At 40.2% G+C, this 17,720-nt stretch overlaps 2 protein-coding genes across 6 annotated transcripts; both read right to left on the reverse strand.

Annotated features, from left to right (window-relative positions):
* Nucleotides 1–904: 904 nt before the first annotated feature.
* Nucleotides 905–10,320, reverse strand: use1 (unconventional SNARE in the ER 1 homolog (S. cerevisiae)). The gene is made up of 8 exons (XM_064936129.1): nucleotides 10,158–10,320; nucleotides 9,309–9,358; nucleotides 5,669–5,747; nucleotides 5,339–5,488; nucleotides 5,189–5,204; nucleotides 5,065–5,095; nucleotides 4,754–4,916; nucleotides 905–1,939 (listed from the first exon to the last, which is right to left on the reverse strand). Exons 1-8 carry the CDS (start codon nucleotides 10,257–10,259, stop codon nucleotides 1,757–1,759), a joined length of 774 nt encoding a protein of 257 aa, XP_064792201.1. The 5' UTR covers nucleotides 10,260–10,320; the 3' UTR covers nucleotides 905–1,756.
* Nucleotides 10,321–10,754: 434 nt separating this feature from the next.
* LOC135513270 (uncharacterized) lies at nucleotides 10,755–17,309 on the reverse strand. Of its 5 annotated transcripts, none has more exons than XM_064936131.1 (12): nucleotides 17,167–17,307; nucleotides 16,679–16,951; nucleotides 15,809–16,114; nucleotides 14,192–14,239; nucleotides 14,001–14,057; nucleotides 13,678–13,725; nucleotides 13,487–13,543; nucleotides 12,180–12,227; nucleotides 11,990–12,046; nucleotides 11,673–11,720; nucleotides 11,483–11,539; nucleotides 10,755–11,212 (listed from the first exon to the last, which is right to left on the reverse strand). In XM_064936131.1, exons 1-12 carry the CDS (start codon nucleotides 17,222–17,224, stop codon nucleotides 11,067–11,069), a joined length of 1,203 nt encoding a protein of 400 aa, XP_064792203.1. In that variant the 5' UTR covers nucleotides 17,225–17,307; the 3' UTR covers nucleotides 10,755–11,066. The 5 variants fall into 5 exon arrangements, with proteins under 5 accessions (XP_064792203.1, XP_064792202.1, XP_064792205.1 ...); XM_064936130.1 differs by having other exon boundaries at nucleotides 10,755–11,215; nucleotides 17,167–17,306; XM_064936133.1 differs by lacking the exon at nucleotides 13,678–13,725 and having other exon boundaries at nucleotides 10,755–11,215; nucleotides 17,167–17,309.
* Nucleotides 17,310–17,720: the final 411 nt, after the last annotated feature.

The raw sequence follows: 17,720 nt of genomic DNA on the forward strand, positions 1-17,720 counted from the left end.
GGTCTCATGGTAGCATTACATTCCTACTCTTCTGAGAATTAAAAATAACCACCAGGAGATCCCAGAATACTACAGCCCCACAGCCATCTGCTGCAGCTAGGGCAGGGTAGGGCAGCAAGCCTGGACAAGTCAGCCAGCCCCCAGAATAGTCTCCTGTCCCAGTGACAACACCGGAGCATTAAACACCGACACTGTGTCAGAGCCTGTGAATGACCTAATCAGTGTTTTCCCTACTACATCTTTATTTGGGCAGCAGCCCAACCAGGCAAGGTCATCTCTCCCCCACTTTGAAGTATTTGAATATGATTGGTTTCAATTGGATATGTGGGTGTCGGTTCTTTGTGATCAGTCTACTATATATAAACCAAGGGGAAAACACTGCCCACTAAACATCAGTGTTTCTTCTGTGATTAACCATTGAGATTCAAGGAGGCCTGTGTTCCTAACAGTCCATTCTTCTACCTGGAATTGAGCACGATCTGAATCCTCTACCTTGTTCTCTGAAGAGGGCACTTGGTCACCACCACCTTATGTAAGGATTCAAAAGCATGGGATTGGTGTAGGCATGGGCTAAAAATGGTTCCCAGTTCCCACCATATTTCCTTTCTCTCACCCCTTATCTTTTAATCCCGACAGCAGACTGAAGAGTACACACAGTCTTCAAAGAGAAGGGTAATGAATTGGAATAGCAGCCCTACTCTCTTCCCAGGTCAAAGAGGTTGTTAGTAGCTGCAATGCAGAGAGAGCCTGCCACCTACTGGACTGTTCACAGCTGTAATTTCCCTTTCCGAGCATAACAGGGCACTTGTCAAACTACTGAACATACAGCTTCTTACAATGAGGCAAAAGTGATCAGACTTCCTGAACAGAAAAAAATTATACGCAAGATAAAATCTCAAATCTCTCCAGTTAAAAACATTTAATCACACAGTTCAACACAGACCACAGCGATAAAGGAGGGAGAAATAGGTTGGGAAGTTAACACTCCTTCCTAAGACAGGGCCAATCATTCTCAATCAGGCCACCATAATGAATCAATCACTGTCACCTATTCATGTACATCAACAATGGCCAGATTCACACTAGAACACTGAAAATTAACAATGAAAAAAAAAAAAAAAAAAGCATTGATGCAAGGGATTTTTTTTTAGGACCAAAGACCTTGTCAAGTGGTTAATTAATCAAATCAGACAAAATTAGAACATCTTCCTTCCTTATATAGGACAGAATGCCTGAAATCTCCACTTGTTCCAAACATACAGATGACCAATGAGATTACTGATATTGTTTGCTGTCAACCAATGGTAACTTAATCTACGCGGTACAGACTGGGCCATGCTACTGTGTACTGCTGCCATACAGACATCGCTAGATGGAGATGATGGCTCTTAGTCACATCCAATCTCCATCTGATAAGAAGAGGCCCATCTCACTGTCCCTCACTCTAAATAAATATCTATATATATCTATCTATCGCTAGCTATATTTGTGTGCATATTGGTTACCCATAATGGAGCAGGAGGAAGTTACCCCCGAGAGACAGTGATCTAAGGTCAATTGTACATTTCATTCCATCAATTAGGATTGGAGAAAGTGGTTGAAGGATGAGCCGATCGAAGACCTGTGCTTACCGGGCAACTTCTAACCCGGTTAGAGGTACGTATATACACCTAGGCCTACATGTCAATATGTACAAGCAGCGCAGCAGTTACTCTATGTTCTAGGTATGTCCAGTAGGTGTGCATCATCATCATCATCATCTGAGCTTGGGGAAGATCCTGATGAAGAGGATCATGCTGATGAAAGTGAAGGAGACCAGGATGAGCATCAGCCACAGGGTCCAGTTGACAGACTTCTTGGTATGCTGTTCCAGACGCTCCGACTCAACCTTCAGTTTGTCGAAGTTGGTGTCTGCCTGACGCATAGACTGGGTCAGGGTCTGAGTGAGAGAGGAGAGAAGCAGATAACTATTAGATCAGATCCTCAGCTGTGGCTGAAGGAGAGACTGGGTCAGGGTCTGAGTGAGAGAGGAGAGAAGCAGATAACTATTAGATCAGATGCTCAGCTGTGGCTGAAGGACAGACTGGGTCAGGGTCTGAGTGAGGAGGAGAGCATAGACTGGGTCAGGGTCTGAGTGAGACAGGAGAGCATAGACTGGGTCAGGGTCTGAGTGAGACAGGAGAGCATAGACTGGGTCAGGGTCTGAGTGAGACAGGAGAGCATAGACTGGGTCAGGGTCTGAGTGAGACAGGAGAGCATAGACTGGGTCAGGGTCTGAGTGAGACAGGAGAGCATAGACTGAGTCAGGGTCTGAGTGAGACAGGAGAGCATAGACTGGGTCAGGGTCTGAGTGAGACAGGAGAGCATAGACTGGGTCAGGGTCTGAGTGAGACAGGAGAGCATAGACTGGGTCAGGGTCTGAGTGAGACAGGAGAGCATAGACTGGGTCAGGGTCTGAGTGAGACAGGAGAGCATAGACTGGGTCAGGGTCTGAGTGAGACAGGAGAGCATAGACTGGGTCAGGGTCTGAGTGAGACAGGAGAGCATAGACTGGGTCAGGGTCTGAGTGAGAGAGGAGAGAAGCAGATAACTATTAGATCAGATGCTCAGCTGTGGCTGAAGGACAGACTGGGTCAGGGTCTGAGTGAGAGAGGAGAGAAGCAGATAACTATTAGATCAGATCCTCAGCTGTGGCTGAAGGACAGACTGGGTCAGGGTCTGAGTGAGAGAGGAGAGAAGCAGATAACTATTAGATCAGATGCTCAGCTGTGGCTGAAGGACAGACTGGGTCAGGGTCTGAGTGAGAGAGGAGAGAAGCAGATAACTATTAGATCAGATGCTCAGCTGTGGCTGAAGGACAGACTGGGTCAGGGTCTGAGTGAGGAGGAGAGCATAGACTGGGTCAGGGTCTGAGTGAGACAGGAGAGCATAGACTGGGTCAGGGTCTGAGTGAGACAGGAGAGCATAGACTGGGTCAGGGTCTGAGTGAGACAGGAGAGCATAGACTGGGTCAGGGTCTGAGTGAGACAGGAGAGCATAGACTGGGTCAGGGTCTGAGTGAGACAGGAGAGCATAGACTGGGTCAGGGTCTGAGTGAGACAGGAGAGCATAGACTGGGTCAGGGTCTGAGTGAGACAGGAGAGCATAGACTGGGTCAGGGTCTGAGTGAGACAGGAGAGCATAGACTGGGTCAGGGTCTGAGTGAGACAGGAGAGCATAGACTGGGTCAGGGTCTGAGTGAGACAGGAGAGCATAGACTGGGTCAGGGTCTGAGTGAGACAGGAGAGCATAGACTGGGTCAGGGTCTGAGTGAGAGAGGAGAGAAGCAGATAACTATTAGATCAGATGCTCAGCTGTGGCTGAAGGACAGACTGGGTCAGGGTCTGAGTGAGAGAGGAGAGAAGCAGATAACTATTAGATCAGATCCTCAGCTGTGGCTGAAGGACAGACTGGGTCAGGGTCTGAGTGAGAGAGGAGAGAAGCAGATAACTATTAGATCAGATGCTCAGCTGTGGCTGAAGGACAGACTGGGTCAGGGTCTGAGTGAGAGAGGAGAGAAGCAGATAACTATTAGATCAGATCCTCAGCTGTGGCTGAAGGACAGACTGGGTCAGAGAGACAGGATCCTATGAATATGTCTGCTGTGGCTGAAGGATAGACTGGGTCAACATAGACAACACTTCTTCTGTTAAACTTTTAAGGGGCTGTCGTCAAACACTTGCACTTTTCATAAGAGACTTCATTGGCCTTTGAAATGCATAGTGATGCATATTTTTTATCCTTCCATTTAGACTAGTGGAATTCCAGGCCTCATAGCAGCAGCTGTTAAATCATATATCCCATAAATTGTTCAAACGCTTTAGTTCTGGAATGTTTCTTTTGTAATACCGCCACCTTCTGGACAGACACGAAAACACTTTTCTGTCAACCAGAATAGAAGCTAATGTAATACCGCCACCTTCTGGACGGGCACAAACACTTTTCTGTCAACCAGAATAGAAGCTAATGTAATACCGCCACCTTCTGGACGGACACAAACACTTTTCTGTCAACCAGAATAGAAGCTAATGTAATACCGCCACCTTCTGGACGGGCACAAACACTTTTCTGTCAACCAGAATAGAAGCTAATGTAATACCGCCACCTTCTGGACGGACACAAACACTTTTCTGTCAACCAGAATAGAAGCTAATGTAATACCGCCACCTTCTGGACGGACACCAAAACACTTTTCTGTCAACCAGAATAGAAGCTCTTGCTGAATTCCAAGGCTCATATAAATTATTAAGTAAAGTCATATGGAAATAGCTTCAACTTGTTTTTCCTGATAAGTGTGGTGAAATTCTCGCCATATTGGATACACCTGTCCAATCCTTTGAGATCTACAGGAGTGTTATAGGCGGCAGCGTAGCCTCGCGGTTAGGGCGTTGGCCTAGTTACCGAAAGGTTGCAAGATCGAATCCCTAGAGCTAACAACTTAAAAATCTGTTGTTCTACCCCTGAACAAGGCATTTAACCCACTGTTCCTCGGCAGGCCGTCATTGAAAATAAGAATTTGTTCTTAAATGACTTGCATGGTTAAAGGTTTAATTTTTTTTTTTTTAAATTACCAAGTTTTAGGAGCTAAAACTCCAGGGGGATTATCCTCATTTTTCAGAGAGAGTCTTCCTGTTGTCTGACCTGAGAATGAGGCTAAATGTGGAATTGTAATTCAGCATAGAAACTGTTCAGCAGAGCTTGTCTTCTTCCACACCTGGTTGTCCTGTTTGATAATGTTCTGGGCCACCAGCGTGTTGTTCTTCAGGTTGCGCGCCAGGTTCAGCATGTCTTCAGCCAACTTTTCCTGTAGGTTGTGATGGTGCTGCAACACTGCATCCAGCTCGGCTGCTGACTGCCGTTCATCCAGAACCAAACCCCTTTCGAAGTGGAGGGAGGGATTGGTTTTATTGATTGATTTGATTGCGGGTATAAAAAAACAAAACAGACAAATGTGAAATCGTACATTTGGTAAGTCCGGTTTCACATTTTAGAGCAGAGTGAGAGGAAATTACATTTTAATGTTACCTTCTGTTTCTCAAGTCTGTTTCCAAGTTTCCTGTTTAATTACAGAGAAAAGAATTACACTTTAAAATGACGCTATTGTACATTTGAATATATTGAAATGTTTTTAAAAAAAACGAGGGTTTACCTTTGTTTGACAGACCCTATAAAGAAACACAATAAAACAGAAATAGCCCTTTATAAAGAAGACAGATCATGTCCATTAAAACAAACTATAACATTTTCAAAGTAAAACACAGACTATTGAGACCTATCCAACAGTATGAGGTTATCTTACAGTGCCTAACAGCTCGTTCCTCATCTCCCCTGTGCACCGGGCTTTGGTCTGCATGTGAACTGTCTTACTGGCCGGCATCCTCTCATTGGCTATGGTGGGGGTGCGTCCAGGAGCTAGGAACTGATTGGCCAGGGCTTTCTCTGTCCCCGACTATAAAAGCAGAACATAGGACAGGCAGCGTATCATTGACTCAAGTGAAGAAAACATTAAAAACAAACTGGTGAGAAGAAGACATTTCTATAATGTAATGCTAATGGCTTCAAACAGAATTTAAATTTTAAAAAATTTAGCTACATATCAGAAAGAAATCCTTGAGGGTATTATACTAACCAGTTTCTCTGCTTCTAGAAGTCCTTTCAAGAAGTCCACCTTCCGTGTGTAGTCTGTCATCACCTCTACTGTGGGTTTGCTGAAGGGAGAGATGGAAAGTCATGAATGAATATTTAAAAACAACGATAGACTCAGGGAGGACATGAATTAGGCTTAATACAGATCATTCGGAAAGCATTGAGTCCCTGATTCTTTCCACATTTTGTTACTGAACAGCCTTATTCTAAAATGGATGAAATAATCCATCCAATCGACACACAATACCCCATAATGGCAAAAGTGAAAACAAGTTGATAAATGTATTAAAAATAAACAGAATTACCTTATTTACATAAGTATTCAGACCCTTTGCTATGAGACTTGAAATTGATCTCAGGTGCATCCTGTTTCCATTGATCATCCTTGAGATGTTTCTACAACTTGATTGGAGTCAACCTGTGGTAAATTCAATTGATTGGACATGATTTGGAAAGGCACACACCTGTCTATATAACGTCCCACAGTTGACAGTGCATGTCTTGGCTTTTGCTCTGTTGAAGGAATTCTCCGTAGAGCTCTGAGACAGGATAGTGTTGAGGCACAGATATGGGGAAGGGTACCAAAAAAATGTCTGCAGCATTGAAGGTCCCCAAGAACACCGTGGCCTCCACCATTCTTATATGGAAGAAGTTAGGAACCACCAAGACTCTTCCTAGAGCTGGTAGCACGGCCAAACTGAGTAATCGGGGGAGAAGAGCCTTGGTCAGGGAGGTGACGAAGAACCCAACAGTCACTCTGACAGAGCTCCAGAGTTCCTCTGCAGCTCTCCACCCATCAGGCCTTTATGGTAGCGTGACCAGACAGTAAAAAGGCACCTAAAGCAGAGGGGTTCTTAAACTTTTTCAGCCTGGGACCCAAATGTAAAAAATGCTGGGTTTAGGAACATATGCAACTACACGTAAATATTGGTACATATCATTGCCCTTATGCCTAAAACAAATGCAATATAGACAAAAAACAAATAACGAAACTAAAATGGTCATATAAATAGCTATTCATGTTTATTTTCCTCCATTAAAATCTCTTACATATCTGTCTAGGTTGGAACTGTCGCTGTTAAAATACAATAAATCATTTTCATTCTGAACTGGAACAAACTGATTGATCACATCACACAGATGCATAACAAAACAGACACCCACAGGCTCTTTGATGCAACACTAAGTAACAGTACAGATGAAAAATGATCAGGCCTACTGTACCTCTTACTGTAGAAATGATTGTCAAAATAAAGTCTAGGTTGGAACTGATCTAGGCTGAATCACATCCAGACATGAGTCCCATAGGGCGGTGCACAATTATCCGAGTATTGTCCAGGTTCGGCCGGGGTAGGCCGTCACTGTAAATAAGTATTTGTTCTTAACAGACTCTCCTAGTTAAATAAAAAAGGTCAATTTAAATAAATACAAATATTTCAAAAAAACAATCACATGGATGTAGATCAGAAAACAAAAACACACACTCTCCTAATGAGAGGTGTGTGGCTGGATGAAGTTTTCAACATGTATGTCTCTTCTGGGATCCGTTTTTGACAGTACAACACTGCTCAGCATTGAGAGGGTTTCTGTACTTGTTTTTTTTTTTTTAAGTAATCGAGAGTTAAGAACCCTGACTGACAGAGGTATGTGGGGTTATACTGGACCAGGACATCTACTGCTTTCTCAGTTAGGCAGGTGACCGCTTCATGCTGTAGATGAGCAACCCAGAACTGTGCTCGTGTTTGCATCAAAAAGAATCTTGCTTCAAATAAAAATGACGACTTGTATTTTAACAGCAACGGTTCCAACCTAGACTTGCTTTCAACAATAATTTCTACAGTAAAATGTAACTAGTTAGCTTGCTTTGGCGAATGTTAGCTATTAGCTGTGTACAAGGCCAGGGGATTGTTTGAAAGAGAAACTCACACATACTACTATGAGATAGTACTCCCCTATTTCTGCTTATCATCACCTGTTCTAAAATGACAATTCCTTTCTAGCTGACTTACTTTTCCACTGTAGAAGCACTGTTTCCTGTTGCACTCTGCCCTGTTCTGAAATAATTCCCTGGGTTTACCATCATGCTGTGGATGTTTGGTCAGGATGTGTCCTTATATGAATTTGTTCGTTTCGATTAACTCATTACTAAGCACTTCCCCGCAACAACAAACAAAAAACACATTGAGGGAGCTCCTCGTTATTTCTCAAAGTTTGTATGAAAGAGAGAAACTCATCGATGTATTGGCGTTTCATGACGATTGAGCTCAGTCAGAACTTGTTGCAAGCATGAGTCTATTTGGTGACGTCGGTGAGTGGGAATGACAAGTCCGTGGCTGACAGCGCATCATCTGCTGCTGAACCACAGCGCTGCAGCGCGTGTCACCGAGGATCTTAAAAATAAAAAACTCCTGAAAAAGAGATCCGGTACACCGCGAAGCACACCGGCATCTCCTTCTCCCACTCGCGCAGCTACCAAACTAAGCAGAGCCCGCACTGAACAGGGACCTCTGCTAAGCAGAGCCCGCACTGAACAGGGACCTCTGCTAAGCAGAGCCCGCACTGAACAGAGACCACAGTTGCACTTGGCCAAATCAATTCCAGTATTTCATTAAATAATTATACATTTACTCTGACACTTTGCAACCCATACTTTAAGAAATGCTGGCCTAACGGACTCTCAGACAATGAGAAACAAGATTCTATTCTCTGGTCTGATGAAAGCAAGAGGGAACTCTTTGGCATGAATGCCAAGTGTCACATCCGGAGGGAACATGGCATCATCCCTACGGTGAAGCACGGTGGCGGCGGAGTCATGCTGTGAGGATGTTTTCAGCCGCAGACAAGTCAGGATCGAGGGAAAGATGAATGGAGAAAAGTACAGAGAGATCCTTTATGAAAACCTGCTTCAGAGGGCTCAGGACCTGAGACTGGCGCAAAGTTTCATCTTCCAACAGGACAACGACCCTAAGCACAGTCAAGACAGAGAGACCCTTTATGAAAACCTTTGGGACAAGTCTCTGAATGTCCTTGAGTTGCTGAGCCAGAGCCCAGACTTGAACCCAATCGAACATATCTGGCAAAGACCTGAAAATAGCTGTGCAGCGAAGCTCCCCTGACAGAGCTTGAGAGGATCTGCAGAGAAAAATGGGAGAAACTCCCCTAATTCTGGTGTCCCATTTTTTATTTGTGTAATTAGCAGAAAATTCTCAACCTGTTTTTGCTTTGTCATTATTTGAATACTGTGTGTAGATTGAGTGTGGAAAAAACAAACAATTTAATCAATTTTAGAATAAGGCAGTAACGTAACAAAATGTGAAAAAGTCAAGGGGCCTGAATACTTCCAGAATGCACTATAAGTTAAATGCAGCTCCTTTCAAGTACAAGCCTATCAATAATATATTTAAAAAAAAATCATAAATCTGCATCATCATTATAGCAGTTTATCTGACCGCTTGATTGAGGTGAAAGTATCACCTTTATATAAAATCTGAAACAATAAATCCATGTAAGATTTAGTTAATAGAAAGGAGGTTTGTTAGGTAAGTATTAAGTAAGTGCAAAGTCTGGCATTGCCCTTTTTTAAGAATGTTACTCATAGGTAAAAGGCCTCAGCTTAGATATACCTTGGACTTTTCCTCAAAGCCACCAACATCTCTTCAAGAGCACCAACATACTAGAAGAGAAAGAGCAAAAGTCAAGACCTACAGTTTGGTAGAGTCATAATAGGGATGGCATTTAGAGAGACGACCATTTCCAAGCTTCTTAAAAGCATGGGAACAGTTTGAGCAGGTATGCAGAAAACAACTAGTAAGCAAACGAAAAAATATATATATTCTTTGCAAACGATTACAAAGGCAGACTATTGGGGGGGGGTGTATCTGTTAGCGGTAACGTTAACTAGTTAGGCTTTTCTGAAAAAGGGTGTAACGTTAGCTGTAACGTTAGCTAGTTGCCATCAAAACATGACTGATTGGAAAGGCCTGAATGTAATCTTCTAGCGAACACAAACAGATACAATTTAACCTGGGAAATTAAGTGTAGCTTATAACTACTGTAGTTAGTTACACAACCTTGAGAAATGATCTAATGTTAGCTTGCCAACTAAACCTAGGCGTGAGATGATGATCATGGCTAGCTACATACAACTTTCGCAAGATTCATTGACCTGTCGTATTTAGATTATAGCTAATTTTATAATATAAAATGGTGTAAATAAGTAATGTGCGCTTGCATGAGCTAATACTGTTAACTACTACGACGAGCTACTGATTTGCTAGAAAATACAGTCAGTTGTAGTATAGTTAACCAACTTGCTCGTTCCAAGCTGCTGGCGACGTGGCTATCTAGCATGCTAACCCACAGACAAGCTAACACAACGTTAGCAGAAACTGTCAACATCATTTGACAGGACATTCGTTTCTCATCGACTGCGTTTGATGAAGGTTGCATTGGTCAACGTCTAAATGTCTTACCTTTTCCAACCTCCATTCCGTTTCCACTCGCTTCTCTGAAGCTATAGATTCGCAGCGGGACAATAATCGGATAAAATTGATTTCTAATCTAGACGAAGCCATGTTTGAATATGACAAGGTGTCGCAAAGATTTTCCGGAAGTAGTACCGTTTCCACTAGTTACCACATCTATATCGGAAACATTAATTAAAGTTAAAAAATAAATTAAAAATGTAAGTTTACGGTTAGACATAAGGTTAACAGAGTGGTTTGGGTTTAACATATTTTAATCATTGAAATTATTGTTCTTCTGTGGATTTTTTTTAATGGCGATCTACGAGGATAAATTGTAGACATAGGCGGGGTTTATGAGTTTGTGTCTGTGGTAACTCGTGACGACCATTACAAAACCCCAGAAAAAAGTTCCACATTTACCACGTTATGTCTTTAAAATAAAATCTAGAATATTTTGAGAAAAATTCTATCAAATATATTTACAATTACAATTTATAAATCAAAATGTACTGACAACATTGTAATATATAACACATTGGTCAGTTTTACAAGAGAAACACAGTATACAAGCTGGCCTAAATAAACAGAAAAATCACAAAAATCCTGTTTCTCAAGAGGTTTATTATGAACATATGATATTAATCAAACAGTATGCATTATGTTAGTTACAATGTTTCTGTTTGACTGTTCTTTGGCATTTTCCCAGTACATTATTATTTGTAGGATATATGTTTGCTTTAATTTTAATAACTAGTTATACAGCAGGCATTACATGAGGAAATCAGATTCAGTATACATTACTTTTGAGTTGTTATAGGAAGTTGCATGTAGGCAGGCTAGAGTCCTACATTGGCATTTAACACATAAGACAAAACAAAAACTTGAGAACATAAAATGAAGCTGATGTCATGGTGGTCAACAGCCATCAGGATGGTTCTCGGGAAGGCTGGAGGGTGACTTGCGTTTACTCCGTTTGATCAGGCGAACCAGGAAGCAGAGAATGGATAGGAATCCCACTGTGGAGCCCAGTGCAACCATGGCCGTGGAGCTGGAGGCCTCCACTGCTGGAGAACATAGTCAAACCATCATCACACTGATGAAGAGGTGAAAACTCAACCAACACCTTGTCAAATTGGCTTTACTCAACACCATGTAGATCACTGATCTTCTATTGAGTTTGAAAAGTCATGCATGCTTTATGAATAAGTAGCCTAATATTTACTTTAGTGATAAGTAGAATGTTTACTATATATTTTTTTTATGGCATTCAGACCTCAATCTCATCCATGAAATATACTGTAGAACTGCCTGCTCAGATTTATCTATCTCACCTTGACCTTTGCCTTCTGTACTGACAGGTTCTGACGTTTGTGTTTCCATCTGTTCAGCTGACAAAGGAATATCAGAACAGTAAAAAAAGAAGTAGGAAAAAATATTCTATTAGTTTTATCTTCAGTTTGAAATGTGGAGACGCCCAAAAGATGACGTTCAATTCTATTACATTTTATATAACATACTCACGAGACATGGCAGTGCTTCTGGTATCATTATAGTCATCGCCAGCATCACCTGACAACAACAAATCAATCAACCGTCATCACACTAATGAAGAGGTGGAAACTCAACCAACCCTTTGTCAAATTGTCTTTACTCAAAACCATGTAGATCACTGGTCTTTCATTGAGTTTGAAAAGTCATGCATGACATATGAATAAGTAGCCTAATATTTACTTTAGTGATGAGTAGAATGTATTACTATCATTTTAAATGGCATTCAGACCTCAATATCATCCATTAAATATACTGTAGAACTGCCTGCTCAGATTTATCTATCTCACCTTGACCTTTGCCTTCTGTACTGACAGGTTCTGACGTTTGTGTTTCCATCTGTTCAGCTGACAAAGGAATATCAGAACAGTAAAAAAAGAAGTAGGAAAAAATATTCTATTAGTTTTATCTTCAGTTTGAAATGCGGAGACGCCCAAAAGATGACGTTCAATTCTATTACATTTTATATAACATACTCACGAGACATGGCAGTGCTTCTGGGATCATTATAGTCATCACCAGCATCACCTGATAACAACAAATCAACACAGTCAAACCATCATCACACTGATGAAGAGGTGGAAACTCAACCAACCCTTTGTCAAATTGTCTTTACTCAAAACCATGTAGATCACTGGTCTTTCATTGAGTTTGAAAAGTCATGCATGACATATGAATAAGTAGCCTAATATTTACTTTAGTGATAAGTAGAATGTATTACTATCATTTTAAATGGCATTCAGACCTCAATCTCATCCGTTAAATATAGAACTTCGTGCTCAGATTGATCTTTGTATCTCACATTGACCTCCGACAACATTATTTAACATTTCTGCATTTACATTTTAGTCATTTAGCAGAAGCACTTACGACTTACAGTAGTTAGGAAATACATTTTCTTACTTTTTTATACTGAGCAAGGCAGTATTTAACGGATGAGATTAAGGTCTGAATGCCATTTAAAATGATAGTAATACATTCTACTCATCACTAAAATAAATATTAGGCTACTTATTCATATATCATGCATGACTTCGAAAAGTAAATTAAAAACCAGTGATCTACATGTTGTAGAGCAATGCCAATTTGACAAGGGGTTGGTTGATTTTCCATCTCTAAATCAGTAGATGCTTTCAAGACAACTGGGAAATCAACAAAAAAAACAAAGTCAATTCCTGACGTCAGTGATCTTCAGGTCGCAACGTTGGAACTCCAGAAAGATGGCAGCGTTTCCGACTCGGAATTTCGAGCTCGTATTTTTCAGAGTTACCAGTTGTCTTGAACCCACTGAAGTCAGAAGTTGGAGATATCTGTGTTCCCAGTTCCCAGTTGCTTTGAATGCAGCAACAGTCGAACCATCATCAAAGTTGCCACATTCAAAACAACTGGGAACTCGGAACTCAGAATTCTCTGACTTTAGTGCCTTCAAAACAACTGGGAACTCGGAACTCAGAATTCTCTGACTTTAGTGCCTTCAAAACAACTGGGAACTCTGGAAAAATAAATGAGCTCCGACTGGGAAAAATCATTTTGAATGGTCTTCCAACTCGGAAACTCAGGCATGTTTCTAGAGCTCCCCTTCTTGTCAAATTGGCTTTACACAACACCATGTAGATCACTGGTCTTCCAATGAGTTTGAAAAGTCATGCATGCTACATGAATATGTAGCCTAATATTAACTTTAGTAATGAGTAGAATGTATTACTATCATTTTAAATGGCATTCAAACCTCAATCTCATCCATGAAATATACTGTAGAACTGCCTGCTCAGATTTATCTATCTCACCTTGACCTTTGCCTTCTGTACTGACAGGTTCTGACGTTTGTGTTTCCATCTGTTCAGCTGACAAAGGGATATCAGTTCAGTAAAAAAAGAAGTAGGAAAAAATATTATATTTAGTTTTATCTTCAGTTTGAAATGCGGAGACGCCCAAAAGATGACGTTCAATTCTATTACATTTTATATAACATACTCACGAGATATGGCAGTGCTTCTGGGATCATTATAGTCATCACCAGCATCACCTGATAACAACAAATCAACACAGTCAAACCATCATCACACTGATGAAGAGGTGGAAACTCAACCAATCCTTTGTCAAATTGTCTTTACTCAAAACCATGTAGATCACTGGTCTTTCATTGAGTTTGAAAAGTCATGCATGACATATGAATAAGTAGCCTAATATTTACTTTAGTGATGAGTAGAATGTATTACTATCATTTTAAATGGCATTCAGACCTCAATATCATCCATTAAATATACTGTAGAACTGCCTGCTCAGATTTATCTATCTCACCTTGACCTTTGCCTTCTGTACTGACAGGTTCTGACGTTTGTGTTTCCATCTGTTCAGCTGACAAAGGGATATCAGTTCAGTAAAAAAAGAAGTAGGAAAAAATATTATATTTAGTTTTATCTTCAGTTTGAAATGTGGAGACGCCCAAAAGATGACGTTCAATTCTATTACATTTTATATAACATACTCACGAGATATGGCAGTGCTTCTGGTATCATTATAGTCATCACCAGCATCACCTGATAACAACAAATCAATCAACTGTCATCACACTAATGAAGAGGTGGAAACTCATTTTGAATGGCATTCAGACCTCAATCTCATTCATTAAATATAGAACTGCCTGCTCAGATTGATCTTAGTATCTCAGATTGATTTTCACCTTCCTTATTTTAAATATCTGCATTTACATTTTAGTCATTTAGCAGAAGCTCTTATCCAGAGCGACTTACAGTAGTTAGGAAATACATTTTCTTACTTTTTATACTGAGCAGGCAGTATTTAATGGATGAGATTGAAGTCTGAATGCCATTTAAAATGATAGTAATACATTCTACTCATCACTAAAATAAATATTAGACTACTTATTCATATATCATGCATGACTTTTCAAACTCAAACTCTACTAACATAGAGCCTACTAACATAGAGCCTACTAACATAGAGCCTACTAACATAGAGCCTACTAACATAGAGCCTACTAACATAGAGTCTACTAACATAGAGCCTACTAACATAGAGCCTACTTACATAGAGCCTACTAACATAGAGCCTACTAACATAGAGTCTACTAACATAGAAACTACTAACATAGAGTCTACTAACATAGAAACTACTAACATAGAGCCTACAAACAAAGAACATACTAACATTCAGCCTACTAACATAGAGTCAACTAACATAGAGTCTACTAACAGAGTCTACTAACATTCAGCCTACTAACATAAAGTCAACTAACATAGAGACTACTAACATAGAGTCAACTAACATAGAACCTACTAACATAGAACATACTAACATTCAGCCTACTAACATAGAGTCTACTAACATAGAACCTACTAACATAGAGTCTACTAACATAGAGTCTACTAACATAGAGCCTACTAACATAAAACTACTAACATAAAACCTACTAACAAAGAACATACTAACATTCAGCCTACGAACAGAGTCAACTAACATAGAACCTACTAACATAGTCTACTAACATAGTCTACTAACATAGAGTCTACTAACATAGAGCTTACAAATATTCAGCCTAATAACAAAGTCAACTAACATAGAGACTACTAACATAGAGTCAACTCACATAGAACCTGCTAACATAGAGTCTACTAACATTCAGCCTACTAACATAGAGTCTACTAACATAGAACCTACTAACATAGAGTCTACTAACATAGAGTCTACTAACATAGAGCCTACTAACATAAAACTACTAACATAAAACCTACTAACAAAGAACATACTAACATTCAGCCTACGAACAGAGTCAACTAACATAGAACCTACTAACATAGTCTACTAACATAGTCTACTAACATAGAGTCTACTAACATAGAGCTTACAAACATTCAGCCTAATAACAAAGTCAACTAACATAGAGACTACTAACATAGAGTCAACTCACATAGAACCTGCTAACATAGAGTCTACTAACATAGAGCTTACTAACATTCAGCCTACTAACATAGAGCAAACAAACATAGAGTTAACTAACATTGAGTCTACTAACATAGAGCTGACTAACACAGAACCGACTAACATAGAGTCTACTGTATGAAATACCTCACATTGAAACAACTTACCCAGGAAATGGATGGTAAGACGAGCCTTTTGAGTAAAGCTGTTAGGGCCAATAGTAAGATTGGTTTCACACTGGTAATCTGTTTTGCTAGTGCCCATCTGATTCTTAGAAGACCACGTATGATTACAAAATCTGTCATCATTACAGTTTTTGGAGTGTTCTGTTACAAGCCTCTCAAGGTGCAAGAGAAGCATCTCAACGTTGTCATAATCTCCGTGGTAAACGTTTGTCAGTGTGCATTTCACCTTAAAAGGTTGACCAGAGACAGGGTTCTCTGGCACTGTGGACAGGACAGGCACCGGGAAAGCTAGAGGAGTAGAGACCATGATAGATATCAGTTAAGGAGCATAGAGAATAAAGTATTTTAGCAGGTAAAGAAGAGAGTATCTGAGCCAATGTTTTTTTATTTTTTTTATTTCACCTTTATTTAATGTATGTATTTTATTTAATGTACCTTTATTTTATGTAATCATTAAGGGGTAGAGAAGATAGTATCTGAGCCGATATGTAATCATTAAGGGGTAAAGAGAGTATCTGAGCCGATATGTAATCATTAAGGGGTAGAGAAGAGAGTATCTGAGCCGATATGTAATCATTAAGGGGTAGAGAAGAGAGTATCTGAGCCGATATGTAATCATTAAGGGGTAAAGAGAGTATCTGAGCCGATATGTAATCATTAAGGGGTAGAGAAGAGAGTATCTGAGCCGATATGTAATCATTAAGGGGTAGAGAAGAGAGTATCTGAGCCGATATGTAATCATTAAGGGGTAGAGAAGAGAGTATCTGAGCCGATATGTAATCATTAAGGGGTAGAGAAGCTGACTTTGAAACCCGTTGACCTACATAAATGATCCCAGGTCAGTAAACTTACAGTAAACTCTGAGCTGGATTGTTTCCTTCTTCTGTTTCCTACATTTTTCTGCTGTGCAGGTATACTTTCCCTCGTGATTCGGGTGTACAGCTGCAATATGGAGATAACTTCTGTTTTTTGTGGTATTCTGAGTGACATCGCTCTCGTCTAGTTCCATCCAGTGTGGTTTGCCTTGGGAGCAGGTTGTCTCACAGATCAAGGTCACAGCATCTCCCACCTTGACAAGGGGTTTGGCTGGGCTCACAGTGATCTCTTTAGCACAGAGTTCAGGATCTAAATAAAAGTTACAACCGGCAACAGTAAATGACATGGTGTATTGAATATGGATATATATATATATATATTTTTTTTTTTACAGTCTTATAGATATCTTTGTTTTACAAAAATCTTAAATTAGTCACTTCAAACTTTTTTCAACTGTCAACAATAAATATTACATTATTGTTAATACATAGTATTTAAGAAAAAGTAGAATGGAGGATGGGTACCTCTAAGAGCCAGCATAAGGTAGCAGAGTAAACAGTGATAGGATTGCAGGTACTCCATTGTCCTCTTCAGTAGTCTCCTGTGACTGTAGTCTGCAAGAGTTCCAGTGGAACTGATAACTGAGATGAGGGGGAAGTCACGTCAGTTCATACACTCTACAGCAGGCCAGGCACTTCTTGGCCCCACTGCAGGGCACTCTACAGCAGGCCAGGCACTTCTTGGCCCCACTGCAGGACACTCTACAGCAGACTCCTTCCTGTCTTCCCAGGCCTGCCAACATCCTCACACGCAAACCCAGGAACATTGACATTGGGACATGTTTTTATCTGTAGACACACACAAACATACACACACTGATATAACATACAGAATAACAATGGCTGTGTTTTTGTTCAAATGTTTTGCAATTTTGTAAAAAATAAAATTAAGTTAAGTAAAGCTCTTATCTAGAAATAATAACCTTTCAGATGGCACAGATGAGCATATTTCATTATCTAAGTATAAAAATATTGAAATAATATTTAGAATTTGTCTGGCCTAATTTTAATTAACAGGA

This window comes from Oncorhynchus masou, chromosome 24 (assembly GCF_036934945.1).
Source record: "Oncorhynchus masou masou isolate Uvic2021 chromosome 24, UVic_Omas_1.1, whole genome shotgun sequence".
NCBI lineage: Eukaryota > Metazoa > Chordata > Actinopteri > Salmoniformes > Salmonidae > Oncorhynchus > Oncorhynchus masou.

Coding starts and splice junctions, on each gene's coding strand:
- LOC135513270 (XM_064936130.1), bottom strand. CDS start 17,224: ATGGAGTACCTGCAATCCTATCACTGTTTACTCTGCTACCTTATGCTG. Junction 14,058..14,191: donor CAGAAGCACTGCCATATCTC/GTGAGTATGTTA, acceptor TCCCTTTGTCAG/CTGAACAGATGGAAACACAA. Junction 13,544..13,677: donor CAGAAGCACTGCCATATCTC/GTGAGTATGTTA, acceptor TCCCTTTGTCAG/CTGAACAGATGGAAACACAA.
- use1 (XM_064936129.1), bottom strand. CDS start 10,259: ATGGCTTCGTCTAGATTAGAAATCAATTTTATCCGATTATTGTCCCGC. Junction 4,917..5,064: donor ACAGACTTGAGAAACAGAAG/GTAACATTAAAA, acceptor CCACTTCGAAAG/GGGTTTGGTTCTGGATGAAC. Junction 1,940..4,753: donor TTATCAAACAGGACAACCAG/GTGTGGAAGAAG, acceptor TCTCTCACTCAG/ACCCTGACCCAGTCTATGCG.